Source organism: Cupressus sempervirens, chromosome 8 (genome assembly GCF_028749045.1).
Source record: "Cupressus sempervirens isolate cs-2001-9-10 chromosome 8, ASM2874904v1, whole genome shotgun sequence".
NCBI classification, from domain to species: Eukaryota; Viridiplantae; Streptophyta; class Pinopsida; order Cupressales; family Cupressaceae; genus Cupressus; species Cupressus sempervirens.
In genome coordinates this window covers 161,971,038-161,990,469 of record NC_143125.1, presented here as the reverse complement: position 1 = coordinate 161,990,469, position 19,432 = coordinate 161,971,038, and the positions used below count along the sequence as shown (strand labels likewise).

General features: G+C 38.3%; 1 protein-coding gene across 1 annotated transcript in view; it reads right to left on the bottom strand.

Moving 5' to 3' along the window:
* The window catches only part of LOC149542063 (outer envelope protein 64, chloroplastic-like), a 272,009-nt gene that overhangs the window by 162,673 nt on the left and 89,904 nt on the right, over positions 1-19,432 (bottom strand). Inside the window, exon 4 of the mRNA XM_089797108.1 lies at positions 3,425-3,550. Coding sequence (XP_089653234.1) covers positions 3,425-3,550 — 126 coding nt within the window. The remainder of the gene's footprint in view (positions 1-3,424; positions 3,551-19,432) is intronic.

Below are 19,432 nucleotides of genomic sequence, written 5' to 3'. Positions count from 1 at the left end.
AGGAGAAATGCTCTTTTTGTAATTTCAAATTAGTTTCTATTAAAACCACATACAGTAAGAAGGAAGCCTCCCCTATTGCTAAGATGAGAGAGAAATCTCATGAGACATTCCCTGAAGCTATGTCACAAGGTTCAAGTTTGAGTTCAACAACAATATAATTTGGATGAAGTTTGATAAGGAGAAAAAGTTTGAAAACAATTTGACATTAAGTTCACCTTATATATATTTGAATTTTTTAAAAATGTATAAATGATAAATTCATTAATATGTTAAAATAATTTAGTAATGCTAAATTTGTATATATTATATTATAAAATAAAATTGCGAATATATAATTTATTAAAATAAAGTAAAATTATTATAAAAATAAATATTTTCACTTGTTAAATTAATTATTAAAACCAAAGCTATATTATTAAATTTGAAAATTTGAAAGCTATAATAATAAACTTTATTTATTCAATATTTTTATTTTAATTGTTAGGATATTAATAATATGATATTGTTTTATAAAAAGAGGTTGCTATTAATGTAAATATTCCATTTCCGTCATATGCTGAGTAGGTGCAATGGAAATGACAGACTTTTCCATCAATCTGTTGAGTGCACGATTTAGGAAATTATTTGTTAGAGGCCGCTGTAAAATTTTCCATGGAGGATTTTATTTCTGCCCAGGTTTCTCTCCTACTGCTGGTTGTTTACCGCATAGGGTAAGAAGTTAACACATGTATAACACGATTCAATTCAGAACAGGTACTTTATTCATGTATGCACTTGCAGGTTACAATCCGATTACAATGATCTCTCCATTACAACAATGCTTCCAAAGTCCATCTCGGATGTGTACATATACCTTTCCGAAGGGGTGACTCAAGTGTCACATGCCCATTCGGATACTATTCTACCTGTCGGCTACATTATACATTTACCGACAACATCATCCCCCCCAAAAGAAAAAGTCGTCTCCGGACGACAATTACAAAATATCTGAGACAAATTAATAACAAAATACATTAACTGACTAACTACAACAAGATAAATTTGTTTTTGTCACATCACTTTCACGTTCATCTCGTGCCTGCACCAAACTAGTCTCCAAACCACGTTGCATCTGTAGCCTCTGCTAACACAATACTGCTCTTTAGCTGACCTTGATAGCCACCCGTGCTGCTTTCTCTGCTTCCCACTCCTGAGTACCCTGAGCCAAGTGTCGCTGTACTGCCTCCAACTGGATGATCAGCTCCTCCTGAGCTCTCTACGCATCCACCAAGACAGCCTCACGTCTAACCCCTGCTCCAAGTGCCTCTAGTACACAAACACTCTATGCCTACAACAGCTCCAAGTCTTCACCAACTGGTCAGACTTTCCACGACTGATATCTGCAACGACTGGGGGTCTAGGGGGCAACGCCCCCAGCGGGGTCGAGGGGCAACGCCCCCAGCGAGGTCAAGGGGTAGCACCCTCGCAGGGTCCTAGGGCAACGCCCCCAGCGAGGTCGAGGGGTAGCGCCCTCACGGGGTCCCGGGGCAACGCCCCAGGTGCACTCCCTGTCGCAATACAAGGCGGGGTCGAGGGGCAGTGCCAAATGTTTACCGCATAGGGTAAGAAGTTAACACATGTATAACACGATTCAATTCAGAACAGGTACTTTATTCATGTATGCACTTGCAAGTTACAATCCGATTACAATGATCTCTCCATTACAACGATGCTTCCAAAGTCCATCTCGGACGTGTACATATACCTTTCGAAAGGGGTGACTCAAGTGTCACACGCCCGTTTAGATACTATTCTACCCGTTGGCTACATTATACATTTACCGACAACACTGGTAATCTGCTCAAGTTTATTCCATTGTAATCTCTTCTCAAATTTATCCCTATTCTTTTCTGTCTCTGTTTCAAGCTCCCAAATCGTCCAATCTTCCTTCTGTGACTGATTGCTATCTGTAAATACTTGAAGAGGAAAGAAAAAAAATCTTGTTCCATACGAATTTATGGACGATTTTGAACAGATTTTTTTTTAATTTTATTAGAATTCGCTGAGCTTCAAACATTATGCACAAAGTTTGGCGAACCCTGTGACTAAGGCCAGAAGTCACAGTTTTGCAAGTTGTGGCAATAGTGACAAAAGTTTCAGCCAACATTGACCACCACCTATTGGTAGTTTACTTAATCAAATGTTTTTAAAATTTATACAAATACTCCTTAGGTATGTAATTTTGCTATATAATCAATTTGACTTCGAGCCTTGGAGTTGAACAAGATAATAAGTATAGTCATCATGCATAATGGCTCGATATCCTTTTCTAAAGATAGTGATATCTGTGGTTATGATTACTTCATAGTAATCAGTGGAAATGGGATAGTAGATGCTATATCTTGTGATGTTCCCTTCACATCATTAAACCTTCTGATATTAATAACATATGTCACTCATGGAAAAATGTCTATAACCTTGACACTCTAGCCATTGACGATGTTTAGCAATATCATTTGAATCATTTATGACAAGTCTGTCAATTTCTATTATTAGATATTGAAATAAACTATTGTTGGCTCTGTCTTAACACTTCACTGCAGTTAATAAACAAACTGCTGTTGTAAGTATCACCATTCTCTCCCTTTATGGTTGACGATATACCTGCATAACTAATCACTGACTTTTATCAACTAATCAAACTATTGTTGTTAATCAGTCTTATTAATGATTATCGATGCTCGTGAAATTTGATATCAGCATGATTTTTGTTGAATCGTCCATTGACCAACTATGATGATCTTTTGATTCATAATAGCAATTTCATCTTTCCAAAGATTTCACCAGATAGGAGTATCTTGGTTAGGCTTTTCTAAATGGGGAACATGACACTCTTACAATTGAAGAAAAGGTTCTACTGTATATACTGTTCCATTTTTGTGTTGCTGCACAACAGAGTCCAGACAAATGGAAATGCTAACACCTGGCAATGTAGCATTTTTATGACTGATTTTCTAAAGGATGTCAATTTGCAGAAATTCTTATCTGTATGAAACTACCCAGATGCTTATCAGTGCACCATCCTAGCTTTAATTAATTGACATTTCTAAAGTTTGAAACAAACCTCTGGGGACTTAATGCCATATCATCTCCAAACTGTTTTTAACCACAAGGGAAGAGGTATAATGTTGAAAGGCTCACAGATCAGAAGAAGCAGATTCCATTTCCAATTATCACACTATTAAAACTGAAGAGGAATGGAATGATCTCTATCCCTGTCTGATTCCACTGACAGAATTCGTGAGGATTAAGAAAGTTAATGTTTTTAATGCAAACAGAATTAGATCCCATTAACTGTTAATGCTTGACTGCAACCATAATAATCTTCAAACAAATAAAGTAGGACAACTGAGAAAGAACATCATATATCTATTTTTTTGCTTACCAACAGTATCAAAACTCTGAGCCATCGGCACAACACCAACAGTGGAAAGAGCTCCATGAGAAGGGCGGAATCCTAGAATGCCACAAAATGCAGCAGGCACTCTCACACTGCCACCTGTATCAGTACCTGCAAAAGAAAGTCAAGGGAATATTAATAGCGGTAAAGGCATTATGAAGTTTTCCAAAAAGTGTCATAAAAAATTAAAAAATTTCACATAAGGTATTCTCTTCACTAAAACCAAAAATACTCATACAAATATAGGACTAGATCAATCATACATTACACAAATCCATTTTTCTTTCTGCTTAATTGATAGGTATCCAAAGAGCCGAGCTCAACAATTTGGTCCAAGTGCCAAAACCCCAATGACAATTTCTGAAAAAATCTTGAAATTCAACAGTAATGTAATCATTTTAGAATAATATAGCACAATGTCCTTTTTGGAGTCCTCAGTGCTGGTAATGCAGCAAATCTTAATCAATCAACTAGATTCCATTTTGAGCAGAATGTTAAGCAGACAATGAATCAAATTTCAAAAATGCCTTCCTTGACTATTTTGTCTTCGTCTTCATCCTTAGAACAGGTAAAACATTCTCAAAGTGCCATAAGATGTGCTAATCATTCATCCCATGCCTCTGTTAACTTGTAATGTCGAAGGGGAACTTAGCCTAAAAGCGATCACAGCCTGAAGGCAATCTCAGCAAGAAGGGAATCTCGTCCTGAAGGGGATCTCTGTTTAGAGGCAATCTTGACCCCAAGGGAATCTCTGTCCTAAGGCAATCTCAATCCGAAGAGGACCTCAATCCAAAGGGGATCTTGATCCGAAGGGAATGTCGATCTGAAAGGGAACTTGATCCGAAGGGAAACTTAGTCTAAAGGGAATCTCGAGCCGAAGGGGAACTCAATCCGCAAGGGAACTTGGTCCGAAGGAAATCTTGACCCGAAGGGGAAATCAATCCAAAGAGGATCTAGTTTCGAGGGGAAACTTGATCCGAAGGGAAACTCATACTAAAGGGGAACTTGGTCCAAAGGGAATCTTGACCCAAAGGCAATTTTCTCTAATACCACTCTAATGCTCTGCTCTCAGCTTCACGTTGGTTGATACCCCAACCCAGAAGTAAGCTTCAAAAATCCCGAACCACAATCCAATGATGTCTGTACAGTATGGGTTATGTTTGCCAAACAGTTGTCCATGTTGACTGTATGGTAGTACAGAATGTGCAATGCTCTGTCGGTGACAAGCTGTACAGTAGGTATGGGTGAGTCTGTATGGTGTTTGCTAGATGACCGTACGGTGGCCAAGTTTGGCTATGGGGAGATCGTCATACAGTAGTATAGTAGCCAAGCGGGATGGAGGTCCATACGATGGAGAGGAAATGGGTCCCTATGGTCTGAAAGTAACAAGTGACCGTACGATGGAGGGAGGAGGATGATGGAGGTTCGTTCACCATGGATTGAGCTCCACCCTAAGATGCTAGAACAATGTGAAAAATATATTCGCCAAACATGCCAAATAATGCCAATACAAGTAATCACAATCCAATCCCAGATATATAGATATATGTATTTGCAAACAAAGATGGTGCGCGGATTTGCCAGATCCGAGCAAGTAATACAAAGACAAAGTAGGATGAGGGTTAAATCCCATCGAAACTGGACTTGCCAAGTAGGGAAGATCTTTCACTTCCGAAATGGCGAACAATAGAGAATTCCACTGGAATTTGCAATATAAGAAAATATAATCCAAATCGCATACCAACTACTACCTAAATGTTGTGCTTAAATACCCTTTGGAGGAACTCCCAAGGGTTTACAAAGATCGCTGACAACAACACCTATAGAAACAATCAAACTTAAAAATGGCTTCAAGATATACTAAATCAATCGAAACCACAAATCCAAATATTATTAACTAGGGCCCCATATTAATTAGTTAAAGTAACTAACTAAAGGTCTTTTTATTATATTATTTAAATTCTGGGACCAATTAATTAATTAATTATATTTAATTATTACATTAAAATTTGGGGACATGACATATCATTGCTGCCCAAAGATTGCTTGCCCTCAAGCAATCCATCATTAGACAAAACGCCAACAATTCTAGGGTCCCAAATCAAGTGCACAAGCGAGACAATGAAATGACATCAATCCTCCGCAACACCACATTGCCATCAAACTTTTGTTGTGCCACTCTGATATAAATATTGTCATGTCCTAAGTCACCAGGATCCCAAACCAAACATGTAGGCAAAATGAGTGAATTATCATCAAGCCTCCCTTGCACCACACTTCATTAAGCATCCGCTGCGCCACTCTAATATAAACATTGTCGTAGCCTTCAACAAAATCCCAGTGACACAAGTTGATGAAATCTCTCACATCATTATGTTCAAAAATCTCTTTGGGTATGGTCATGCACACAGACACCGATGTTGGCACAAATTTAGCCACTAACACAATCACAAGAACCGCTATTATGCTCCTGATAGACGAAACCTTGACGAAGAGAGCTTCGGTGGTGAGAGTATTAGCTAAGGGGAGCTCGGCCATGAGTACATCGACGACAGGAACTTCAAAGAAGGGTGTCATGATGATGGGAGCCTCAATGCAGAGTACCTCAGTGAAGGGAACCTCAACAAAGAGTAACTCAGCAAAGGGAATCCTGACCATGAGTACCTCGACGAAGGGAACCGTGGCAATGAAAGCCTTGACAGAGAGTACCTAGGCGGCAAACAAAATTTTAGCTGTAGATAAAACCTCAGTGGCACACAGAACCCTAGCTGAAGCCTCGATGATGGATAGAACCTTGACAACGAGCAAAGTCTTAATGGAAACAAACATAGCTACTACAACAGACGCAGCCACAATGATGCACACACAATGATGACAGAGATAGCCACGACGACATCGATGGACACAACTACAACAACCAATACAAACTCGACGACGGACATAATGACGCTAACGGATACAATGACAATGACGGACATGTTGATGGACTCATCAAGGAACACGATGACGGTGACGACAAAAGACACAATGAAGATGATGGACATGGTGACGATGATGGTGATGAACATGACGATGGACTTAGCAATAGACACGGTAGCGGTGAGGACAATGGACACAATGACGATGATGGACGGTGACAACAACAAACACAATGATGGTGACAGACACAGCGACGGGCACAGTTACAATGAGGAAAAAAAACTCAACTGTGGTGACAAAAACAACCACAGTGACAGACATACAACCTCGACAATGATGGACATAGCTTTGGCGACAGAAAGACAGCCTCGGCAATAAACACGACCTCGATGACAGACACAACCTTGGAGATGACAGATTGAGCCTCAACAATAGACACAGCTTCTATGATGGACATAACCTTATGATGGACATAACCTAGGCAACTGATAGAACTTCCACGACAGATATTGCCTAGGCAACAAGCACAACTTCAGTGATGGGCACAACTTGATTCGTCCATGTCTTCACAAGATCCATGCAAACAACACCTTCAATTTTTTGGTGTTCTTCCCATGCTGGTCGAGTAGAAAGATTTAGTAAATCCTCTTGGAGCAGCCTTATAATCATGCCTTCATTCTCCTCACGTAATGCATCACCCTTATCGTTGTCATCCATTTTCTCCCACTTGTGCAAATGAGATATTAGTTTTTCTTCACAATACTTGAAAACATTACTAACCAATCTATATGCTACTATAGAGGGGATACATTCTAGATTATGAACAACCCATAACATAGATGTGATGGGTTGGGATATTTCATCCATCTCTTCAATGCACGAAATCATAAGACTCTCCATAGCAACTGAAATCTTAGTATCATGATCTTCCTTGATGGTGACCAAGAAGTGATGAAACATATCATGGACCAAATTTTGCAATTCAAGATGTAAGAGGAGGTTACTTTGACATTTGCACAATTCTCGAATATTGTAGTTCTCCTACCAAAAGGGTCTATCAAATGCAATATCTCTATCACAGGGTTATCATCATATGGTGCTTTAGGAGCTGAAATTCTCAAGACCTCACTAAGCTGCCACGGCCAACCTTTTTTCCTTTTCATGGTGTCTCAAAAGCCTCGGTTGACTAAAGACATCCTTAATCAACGAGAGGATTCTCTGTATAAGTTTTGAAGGTAATTGGTTCACCTTACACAAACATACTTCCAATAAATCTAATGGAAGATCAACACCCTCGCTGAGCTCTATGCCAATCTTTTGTAGTGCCTTCAAACACCACTCTCCATCGCTACTCGGCGCCATAATGTGATCCAAATACCAAAATCTCTCAATCATCCCAGTAGGCTGGCAAGATCACCAGCTCTGATACCACTGTAATGTCCTAAAGGGGAACTCAGCCTAAAAGCGATCACAGCTAGATGGGAATCTTGTCACGAAGGGGATCTCTATCTGGAGGCAATCTTGACCCGAAGGGAATTGTCCCAAAGGGGATCTCTGTTCGGAGGCAAACTTGACCCGAAGGGAATCTTGTCCGAAAAGGGATCTCTATTTGGAAGCAATCTTGATCCGAAGGGAATCTCTATCCGGAGGCAATCTCAATCCGAAGGGGACCTCAATTTGAAGGGGATCTTGATCCGAAGGGGATCTCGGTCTGAAGAGGAACTTGATCCGAAGGGAAACTCGGTCCAAAGGGAATCTCGACTAGAAGGGGAACTCGATCTGAAGGGGAAATCGGTCTGAAGGGTATCTCGACCCGAAGGGGAAATCAATCCAAAGGGGATCTGGTTCCGAGGGGAAACTTGATCCGAAGGGGGACTCGGTCAAAAGGGGATCTCGACCCAAAGGGAAACTTGATCTGAAGGGAATCTCGACCCAAAGGGGAACTTGATTCAAAGGGGAACTCAGTTTGAAGGGAATCTCGACCTGAAGGGGAACTCGATCCGAAGGGGAACTTGGTCCAAAGGGAATCTTGACCCGAAGGCAATTTGGTATGATACCACTGTAATTTTTTGCTCCGACTTCATGTTGTTTGATACCCAAACTTAGAAGTAAGCTTCAGAAACCTCGAAACACAATCCAATGATGTTTGTACGGTATGGGATGTGTTGGTTGAATGGTTGTCCAGGTTGACCGTACCGTACGGTAGCATGGAATGTGCAATTCTTTGTCGATGACAGGTTGTATAGTAGGTGTGGGTGAGTCCGTACAGTGTTTGCTAGATGACCATACGGTGGCCAAGTTTGGTTGCGGGAGATGGTCGTATGGTAGTACTGTAGCCAGGCGAGATGGAGGTCCGTACGGTGGAGCAGAAATGGGTCCCTATGGTCTAAAAGTTACAAGTGATCATACGATGGAGGGAGGAGGATGATAGAGGGGTTCGCCACGGATTGAGCTCCAACCTGAGATGCCAAAACAATGTGAAAAATATATTCGCCAAATAATGCCAATACGAGCACTCGCAATTCAATCTCAGATATATAGATATATGTATTTGCAAACAAAGATGGTGCACGGATTTTCCATATCCTTGCAAGTAATACAAAGACAGAGTAAGGTGAGGGTTGAATCCGACCGAAATCGGATTTGTCAAGTAGGGAAGATCTTTGACTTTTGAAATGGCGAACAACAAAGAATTCCACCGGAATTCGCAGTATAAGAAAATATAATCCAAATTGCATACCAACTACTACCTACATTTCGTGCTTAAATACCCTTCGGAGGAACTCCCAAGGGTTTACAAAGATAGCCGATGATAACACCTATGGAAACAATTAAACTTAAAAATGGCTTCGAGATATACTAAATCAATCAGAACCACAAATATAAATATTATTAACTAGGGGCCATATTAATTAATTAAAGGTTCTTCTATTATATTATTTAAATTCTAGGACCAATTAATTAAAGAAATTTATTAAATTATTACATTAAAATTTGGGGACATGACATATCTCTAGTTCTTCCACCAGTTCAAGAATACCACTTTGTCCTTGAGTGCCTAAACTAGTTACTATATGGATGACGATTCAACTTGATGAAGACATCTTTGTTGGAAGCATTGAAAACTTTCTTGAGAGAAACAAGGAAATCATCAAGGGCATTCAGTTTTCCTCTAGTGAAACTGTCAATGTGGTGTTTTATACCTAGAAATAGATTCAAAAAGCTAGTGGTCGTGATAAAAGGCATGCTACCAAATGTAAATTTTGTCTTTGAAAGAATGAGACAAATTTGTTGGGACATCAAACACAATCAAGGTTGAAGAAACTCATTTTTCTCTTGTGGACCTGTTAAAGTGTCACATTTACAAAGAAGTTATACAAAATAGTATTGTCACCCCTACCAAAAGTAGAGGCACTTGTTTTTTCGAAACCGTGCATTTGTAGTGTGCCAAGTGCATTGGATGGGTTTGGTTTAATGAAGACAATAATGGTAATAATCCAGATATTTTAGAGTCCGGACTATTGTAAACTTTCCTCATTCTTCAAACAAAACATTTCTTTAGGTCCTCCTAGTACAACTATCAAAAACATGGTATTGTTGTGTCTTGTCCACACCCTCCATCACAGATAGGGACCCTTTCTTGCTTTTTATACTCTTAGTTTAGTTTTGCATTCCATCATTTCTTGCATCCCAAAGTGTTTTTCTTGAGGTTTTGCATTTCATCTCTACATTTTGAAAAAGCCTGAATGCATCATGCATCGCAGATAACAGGTCAGTTGTAATTCAAAACCTTGGTTAGGTTTGAACAATAGTAAAGTGTTGAGATTGAAAGTTGTTAAAAAATTCAAGTTCCCTTTTGAAAGCAATGAAATGGTGGAAGATGTAAGCTTTGATGGTTTCTAGGTATGATGTCAGTATTTGGATCATGTTTAGGATTGGATCAACAAAGGAATCATTCAAGAATTTAAAAGTATTCATAGGATGAGCAAAGTGTTTGATATTTTTTAAAACATCAAATTGACTAAGTCATTCAAAAACTAGGCAAAACAAAGGAAAAGTGTTGCTAACAAAGAAGTGCGGTCATTTTAAAAAGTCTTTGACTCTTTCCAAAAGGCAACCTAACACTTCGCATTGTTAAAGAACACTCAAGAAATGGAGGGTTGGCCTTCAACTTAGTGCGGGGATTTTCTCTACTTTAGAGAGATTTCAACCCCAACATTCCAAAGCACCTCGAAAAGGCTCCCCTAGTACTCTTGTTATTGATAAATAAAAAAGAACTTAAACAAAGTAAGGGCAAAAATTTTGCGAGTGCAAGGATTTTACCCGCCTTTAACTCGAAAATACCCACCATAGGAAAATACCTAATCCTCCATGTCATAAAATTGCCTACCCATATTGGAGGAACAATTTGATCCAAGGCCTCAAATAATGTTAATCCTCTTGTATGATATCAAATTGCCGATTCATTGGGATAGAATGATGTCGGTCCATTGCACTGTTGTGATGTTGATGTTCCTTGATCGCAACTAAAATCAAATTTCTTGCCAATTTGATTGTGACAACCTAACATGTAAGAACTATGTTGTTTGTTGTGGTGACAATGAACATGATTGAAATGATGACAATCATGATGAATTGAGTTTTGATGTTATCAATTATATAAAAGCTTTGATCATAACGACAATGTCATGTTTTCATGTATATGTTTAAAATTATACTAAGTACTTGTAAACACGAAGATACATTCTTTGGTTCTTATTATCATTTTAATGCAATCATGATTGATTCTATATATGGTATTCTCATGGGATTGCAACTTAATCAAGATGTCAGCATGACAAAAGGAGGATAACTCTAACAAGCCTAATGCATTTGTGAGGTAATGGAAAGATGCTTTACAGCAGAATAGATGCCTTTGAAGAGATCAAAGAGTGTTGCTTTATCAATGACTCCCAAGATTGATGAAAGCTATAAGATCACTTAAATAAAGTACGATTGCAAGGGTGTTTCACATCTCCAAGAAACACAGGAGATGGAACCAGGCAGTGTTAATGTTATTGTAACTATGATCAGATTCCTTCAAACTAACATAGATAACAAAAGGTTATGATAATATAATATTTATATTGATGATATAATTATTGTGATTATATAATGATATTGATAATACAATTATTGTAATAATATAATTTATATTAATTGAGTAATTGTTAATTAATAAATAACAATCTCTGAATTAATGGGGCCAACTTGGAAGAGTGGTGACCCTTGGTGAAGGGGCAACAACGATAAGTATAAAGGAAGATAAAATCTTCCCTTTTTGGCATCCAATTTATACATAATCCAACAACAAACCAAACTAGAAGAAGAGAAGTGCTAGGGGGAGATGGTAGTTGTATATCATCTATGGTTGGGAGGGCAACCATGATCTGTGTCATTGTCTGTGGGTAACCAAGCACATAAAAACAATCAGGATATACTGATTTAGAACATATCGATTTGAATGCCTACAAGAGAAGGATGGATGGCTCACAGCCGAGGGACAAGGCCAAGAGGATAGGAACATGCAGGATGCTGAGCTTGTGGAAATTAATAAGGCTCTATATTCTCACCATTTTAAGATCAATGTCATTCTTGAAATTTCCCAAATTGAATGGACCACAATATTGGGAGATTCAAGGAGTATGTGCAAAAGGAGTTCTCTGGTATATGCATGATTTATATTCTTCAATACTAGTTACAAGTTTAGTGATTTTGATGGTAATATGTGAAAACATTTGATGGATTTTCAATTCATATCATTTGCATCTTCTTGATGTAAGTTTCAGTGTATAGTTAGTCTGGACCTAATTACAAGCACTAGTTCAATTGTGATGTCATGACCACTTCCTAAATGAAAGATTAATATATTAAATACTATAGTAAATAAATAATTTATCTAGATAAATAATATAGTACAATTATAATATAAATAATAAAATTAAATCTATAATTATATTAGTATAATAATAATGTAAATATAATATAGTACAATACCATACTATAGTATAATATAAGAATAGATGAATAGTGATTACTTGTATCAACTTAGTCGACAGTGAGGAATTTCTCCTGCCTGGATGGAGTATGAGTTAACTGAACACAAGTTACAGACAACTGATCCTGAGGCAGATGCACATGAATGTACACGGTTAAGCAACATGTAGAATCAACATCATAGATATTAGAGTAGTGATTGCTAAAATAAGTAAATTGATAATATAATTATTGCCGAAGTAAGGAGACAAACAACATGGAGCAATAAGAGAATTGACAATACTGGGATGTCCCTATTCGTCCAATCTCTATATATAAAGAGCTACAACTATTGAATTTGATATGGGCGATAATAGAGGACCCAGAAGACATAGGAGTACACAACGAACAGTATGTAGAAATAAATGATGTCTACGTTGATAGTAAATGCAAAGAAAAAATGTGGCCAATTCGACCCAACATTTATTCTATTTGATGAGTGAGATATCATCAATAATGGGCACTAGTCGTAACCAACAACCATAACTCATGGAATTCTGCGCTTAAAGGAGTTAGACTAGTTAAGTCAATTGGTGACAACTATGACAGAATTAATAATGAAACTAATTATAATCTTTGATACATATAGGGAAAGACGCATCCCTTACATAGTTAATGGGTGCAACCGCTCACATTATAAGATATATAATCTACATTGAGCCCATTCTAGAAGGGGAAAAAAGAAAGGAATATATTATCTTTGGCTATTAGATCATATTTAATTGACTCGCCTATAGCTGAAATCAGAGAGCGTTTTTCAGACCTTGAATTCAATATAAAAGAAAAAAAACCATTCATATTTGCGCTAGGGAAATAATTATCTCGTCTTCTTGGTGTTTGAGGACTGCCGGTTGCAAGCACAAACATAATTAATGAATAGAGATGTTAGTGAACAGTTTTTCCTTCTTAAAATGAAGTATGAAAGATAATTAACAAGGACAACTTCCACAACAATTGAGTTCCTTTGATTGAACTCTCTTTGTTTTAACACACAGCTCCCTCCTTAAATGATGAACAATAATTTCCTTTATTTCAAAAGAATTGAACAAATGAGATCTTTTAACTAGAAAGAACTAAGGCTTTAAAAATACTTTTCCATCTCATATGCAAAGTACTACGAGGATAATGTTGTTTCAATAACAAGCCTAAAGTCTTGATCGAATAGATAGCAGAAAACAAAATGAAACTAAAGGTGATTGATTCCACTAAACAATATAAATTAAGAACCATTTACATAACAGAGCACATCATCATTAATCACAATCAAGAAAGCATTCCTTATGAAACAAATTCAGATTACTAAAACCATATGATCACAAATGACCAACAATGTGCAACCAGCATCAAAAGATTTTTGTTTCTATTTCTTCATCCACGTAAATGACATTACTAAAATGGTTCACTCTGAACTTGCCTTAACAACTTAAGTTCCTATAGAAAAATCACCAGAGTATCAATACCAAAAACATTTAGAGTCTTACAATATATAGCCATGCAAGGCCTATAAAACGGTTATGAAACTAACTCCAGTCGAAGTTGATAAAACTAAGCCTAGAACCATAAAGCAACTAACTTAAGAAACTAAAAGATTAAACAGCCGAAGCCTTAGTCCTAAGCTAAGCAGTTGTAATATTAACTGGACTTCTCGGTTGTCCTTGTCTAATAGTCGCATTGCCACCTGTATCTTTCCAATCCTTATAGGTGACTTCGAAATCCACGATCTCCTTCTGTTGTGGAATTCCTAGCCGTTCTATTATCAACTACCAGATGGTGATGACCCGATAAGCGTGCTCCAGCTTCTTAATCTGCATCATCAGATGGTCATCATTGATTATGATCATCAAATCTATTCAGGCAACGACAACGAAACTCATAGTAGAGACTTCTTTGGCGTCCTTGAGAGCTCGTAGCTTGTCCTGGCAAGTTGTTTCTATCTCCTTCAAGTCCTTACTGGACTAATCTTTGTTCCCTAAGATCTCAACATTGATACACTTCACATCATTGTGTATGATTTCTTTTAGACAATTAAGTTCTTTGACAAGCTCTAAACACTCCTCCAAGCATTGTTCAATGACCATGTTCCTCCATTCCAAGTTGGTTCTGGAGACGTATAAGAAATCTGCATCATGAAAAATGCAGAGCGAGCCTCACTAGAAGCCTTCATTAGCTCTAGCTCACTTCTGCCTATTCATGATACTGATAACGGTGTCACCTATTCCTCTACAGGTATTTTGAATCTTGAAGTTGAAGTTGCACCTGAGTTTCAAAGTTCAATTCAACACGCAAGACTGGCAAGACGGACTCGCTTTCCTAGCAAGGAGAAAGCCTAAAGGGCTATCATGAAAGATACCAATATAGACCCAATTGAGGTCAAAGTTGTGATAGAACCTTTTGAAGAAAGAATACAAGAAGCCAAGGATCAGAGTGATCAACTAGCGATAGGTGATTTTAATGCCTCAAGTTCAATGATTACCAACTATGCCTCCCCTGCTTTACAAACCCCTCCATCCAAACGCACCTCCTCGGCGAAATTGGTTCGATGTATCAGTGAACAAGAAAAGGAGCTTGGTGCCCATAAGCATTTCAATCGAGGAAATGGTTGGGAAATGTTTGGGAAAGACAACCAAAATCAAAAAGCCAAAGATAGAAACTATACTTGGGGTTGATGAATAGATAAGGGATTGGGTTACTAACGTGTTCAAATCGTCTAAAGATAAAACTCTAGATGACATCACACCTCAAGACTACACTGTAGAGAAAAGAGTTATCGAGCCAACTCGAGCTATGGATATGAAAATCTTGGATGTTGGACACGCGAGGGTCACCAATCGTATCTAGAAGGCCTGGAAAGAGAAGAAAGAGCTGAAATAGTCTATCTACATGCTAGCAGAGTACATCCATAATCTACAAAATGCAGAATCTAAATGCCAACCCCAAGCTATTTCCATGATCAACATGACCTCCCCGACTAATCAGCAATTCATCGACCAAGTGAAAAGAGATAGGTTAGTCTCTAAAGCCTTTGATGAATGGCTTGATTTGGTAGTCTCCCACGAAGTCAGCTACATAGCTCACTTAACCGAAACTAAGGTGAAAGCTAAATAGATGATGGCCAATTTGGAAGCAAAGTTAAGTGTGTGGGCTGAAGAAAAAGAGAAATGGGAGGACGTCGTAGCTCACATCACACAAGTTCAAGAATATAGAGCAAATAAGTTTCTGGTTGAAAAGCAAAACTCCAGGATTGGTGTAGATTTCTTATATCTTGAGAACCAACTTGGAATGAAGGAACATGGTCATTGAAAAATGCCTAGAGGAGTGTTCAAAGCTAGTCAAAGAACTTAATTGTCTGAAAGAAATCTTACACAATGATGTGAAGTGTATCAATGTTGAGATCTTAAGGAACAAAGATCAGTCTAGTAAGGACTTGAAGGAGATAGAAACCAACTTGAAGGAGATAGAAGCTATGGATGGAAGATTAGCCCAACAACCACTTTGAATATTAGTAACTTGGAACCCTTTTCAAATTTTAGCAAACTGGCTAGTGGTAAATATACCCGGAGTGAAGTGAAGAAAGGATTTTTGGATCAATCCTATGAATTTGTAAAAAGTCAGAACTTTGCTTCCAATCTGACTCAAAGGCAGAGAAGGTCTGTTAAAAGTAAAAGTAGACTAGCATCTCTTGAAAAATCACCCTCTATTGTTGTGAGTCTACAAGCCTTAATTTTCCTAGGCACATTAATACCCAACTACTTCAACACCCAGCCTTTGAACCTCATTTTACCTCAAATGGTCGCTAACCCTTGGGATGCTCAAGTCAATCCTCTTGCTTTGGGACCTAACCTAGATCCTCTCTCGAAAGAAGCCAGGGATGTCTTGCCTAAATTCAATGGGGAAGAGAAGAAGTCTACGGACGAACATCTGAATGCCTTTAGCATTGCCTGTGGAGTTCTTGCGGTTGCCATGGAAAATGTAGCTGTAAGACTATTTGTACAAACCCTCACTGATGTTGTTGCAAATTGGTTCCACCATCTCCCAAATGGAGCAATTGTCGACTGGGCTTCTATACGAAATGCATTTGAAGCTAGCTTCAAATCAGCAGATGATGAACATACTCTTTTGTTGCAGTTGACACAACTTAAGAAGGAAGTGCAAGAACCCATGTGCAATTTTGTGGCGAAATTTAATAAAATACTTCATAAAATTCCTGCTGCTAAAAGACCTAATGCTGAAAATCGCAAAGGCTTTTTCGTGAATGCAATGCCCCCAAACATCAATTTTCACCTAAGAAGAGATAGGGTAGCTGATATTGATGTTGCTCAAAGATTAGTTGTTGGGTTGGAGGACGATCTTCTAGCCATTGTTAAATGGAGAAGGGAGATGCAAGCTTCAAGCTCACAACCATCCTCTTCAGGCCAAACCCATCCTTTGGTTCAAAGATTGTTGAATGATGTAATGACAATGAAGAGACAAATGCCAAAGATCAATACTACATATCAAGACATCCCCAGAAAATTCCCAAATACAGGTGCAAGCGAAAGACAACCTAATATGCTACCATCAAATCAAAAATTATTAATTGAAGGTACTTTGGCCAATAAACAAACATGTGCATCTTTCACTCTACCAATGATCATGATGGTGCTTCATGTCCTGAGATGTTCTATTCAAATGAACTAAATGCTAATAAAGAGACAATAGAAGAGATTCTTGTTGAAGAACAATCAAGAGGTCATATAAATGATTTCCTTGAATATGAGTCTGATTCTAAGTGGGGAGGCGATGTCTTTGTAACCCTTGAAGATCCTTCATGCACGATACTCACAATAAGTCAAAGAAGAAGCAAAACTCTTGAAGATCCTTCTACCTCAAACCCAACTAAGAAGTGGTAGATCTTACATAATCAATCAAAGAAAGTCCCTGATACTCCGAAGGTTTCTGCACAAGAGGTAAACTTTCAAAAAGAAATGATTTTGAATCTGCCTTTGATATATTTGAATTTTGATAATCCTCTAGAATTCAAATTTCTTCAGCTGATTATCTATGCTCAAATCCTAGTGAATTGGATAAATTGATAGAATTTGTTAAGGGCCCAAACCAGTCTCAAATGCCTCCATTGACCAATGTTGTGTCTAACTCTAAATCACTTGTGGTGGGCAACGATAAAATATTAACTAAGGACATTCCCGTCATTCCCAAGCCTGCCCCTTTCTATCTGTCCTTGTTTGTCCATGGTCACAAATTGAATAATTGTATCATAGATTTAGGAAGCCTCGGACAACATCATGCCATCCTCTATAGCAAAGGCCTTAGATTTTCCCATCACTTACACCTCGGGTAAATGTTATGCAATGGATTCCAAACAAGTCCCGCTTGTAGGCCAGATCAAAGATGCCTAGGTTGCCCTAGCCGAGTTTCCCAAGAAAAGAATTGTATTAACCATCTTGTTCGTTGACATCCCTGCTAGTTATGAAATGCTATCGAGCCAAACCTTTCGTAATAATCTAGGAGAGATAAAGTTAGATTGGTCACAAGCAACTATACCAATTGGTAGCAAAAAGGTAGTTTTGAACCCTGAACCCAAAGCCAAATATACAGTCTTTCCCTCGAAAGATCCCAGATCCCACATCTTATATCAAGAAACTGAATTTGCTAATTATCTTCATCCTACCCAAAGAAGATGTAATTCAACCTAGGAGTTTAACTGATCAAGGTGTATGGACTTTAGAATTTGATGGTAGCTGCACCTTGGCTGGCTCAAGAGCTGGAGTAGTACTCATTTCCCCTCTGGGTGAGATCATCCCTCACGCCTTCAAGCTCAAGTTTGATAATACAAATAACACGACCGAGTATGAGGCCTTGCTTTTAGGGATAGAAGAGGCTAAGAAGAAAGGCATTAGGGCATTGAAGGCCAGAGGAGACGTTGAGTTGATGGTTAAGAGGTACGAAACATTTTTGTTGTTAAGAACCCCAGACTAAAGCACTATAGGAACAAAGTATGGGATGAGTTAGAGGGATTTGAAGCCTTCTCTATTGAAGCTATGCCGAGAGAACTTAACACCAGAGCTGATGCTCTCACCGGATCAGCATCTTTACTAATTCTTCACCACGATTTCAAAGAAGATCTCTACACTATAGAATTGATACACTGTCCCAGTGTGCCTGACAATTTTGGCTCGTGGCAGATTTTCAACAATGATGCTCACATCAATGCTTTCATCTATGGGAAAGAAAATTGTAGAAATATATTCTTTGAAGATTCCTCGTCAAAATGTCATGAATTATGCCCTGAAGAAATTTCAAATAAGGGTTCACAAATGCTCTAATTGAAAGGCAACAGAAGACCTAAAGGGCTAGTAGACTTGGAAAACCTATTTGACAGGAAGGATAGTCCTTGCAGGAGTATTGTTAATGAGACAAAAAAGATGGAGAAGTCTGGGGATTGTGACAAAATCAACATCAGCATAGAAGAGAAACCAAAGATGATCAACTTGGGCATATGCTGTAATGAATTTGAAAAAGTGAAATTTACCAAGTTATTGAAGGAGTTCAATGACGTTTCTGCCTGGTCTTATGACGATTTGAAAGACTTCAGAAAAAGAAAGTTCAAACACGAAATCCCACTCAAGCCTGGAGCTACTCCTTTTTGACAGAAGCTGAGAAACTACAATGCTAAGGTGGCTGATGCAATCTTCATGGAGGTTGATAAAATGTTAAAAGCCCAAATGATTTACCATATCCACAATTCCACTTCGGTAGCTAACATAGTGCTAGTCCGTAAGAAGAATGACGAGATTAGGATATGGGTAGACTTCAAGAATCTAAATCAAGCAAGTTTGAAGGACAATTTCACCTTGCCTAATATGGATCACATCCTTGAGATGGTAGCAGGCTCCAAAATGATGTCCATGTTGGACAGCTTTTCAAGCTACAATCAGATCAGTGTTGCCCCTAAAGATCAACATAAAACACTTTCACCACCCCTTGGGGTACCTTTGCATA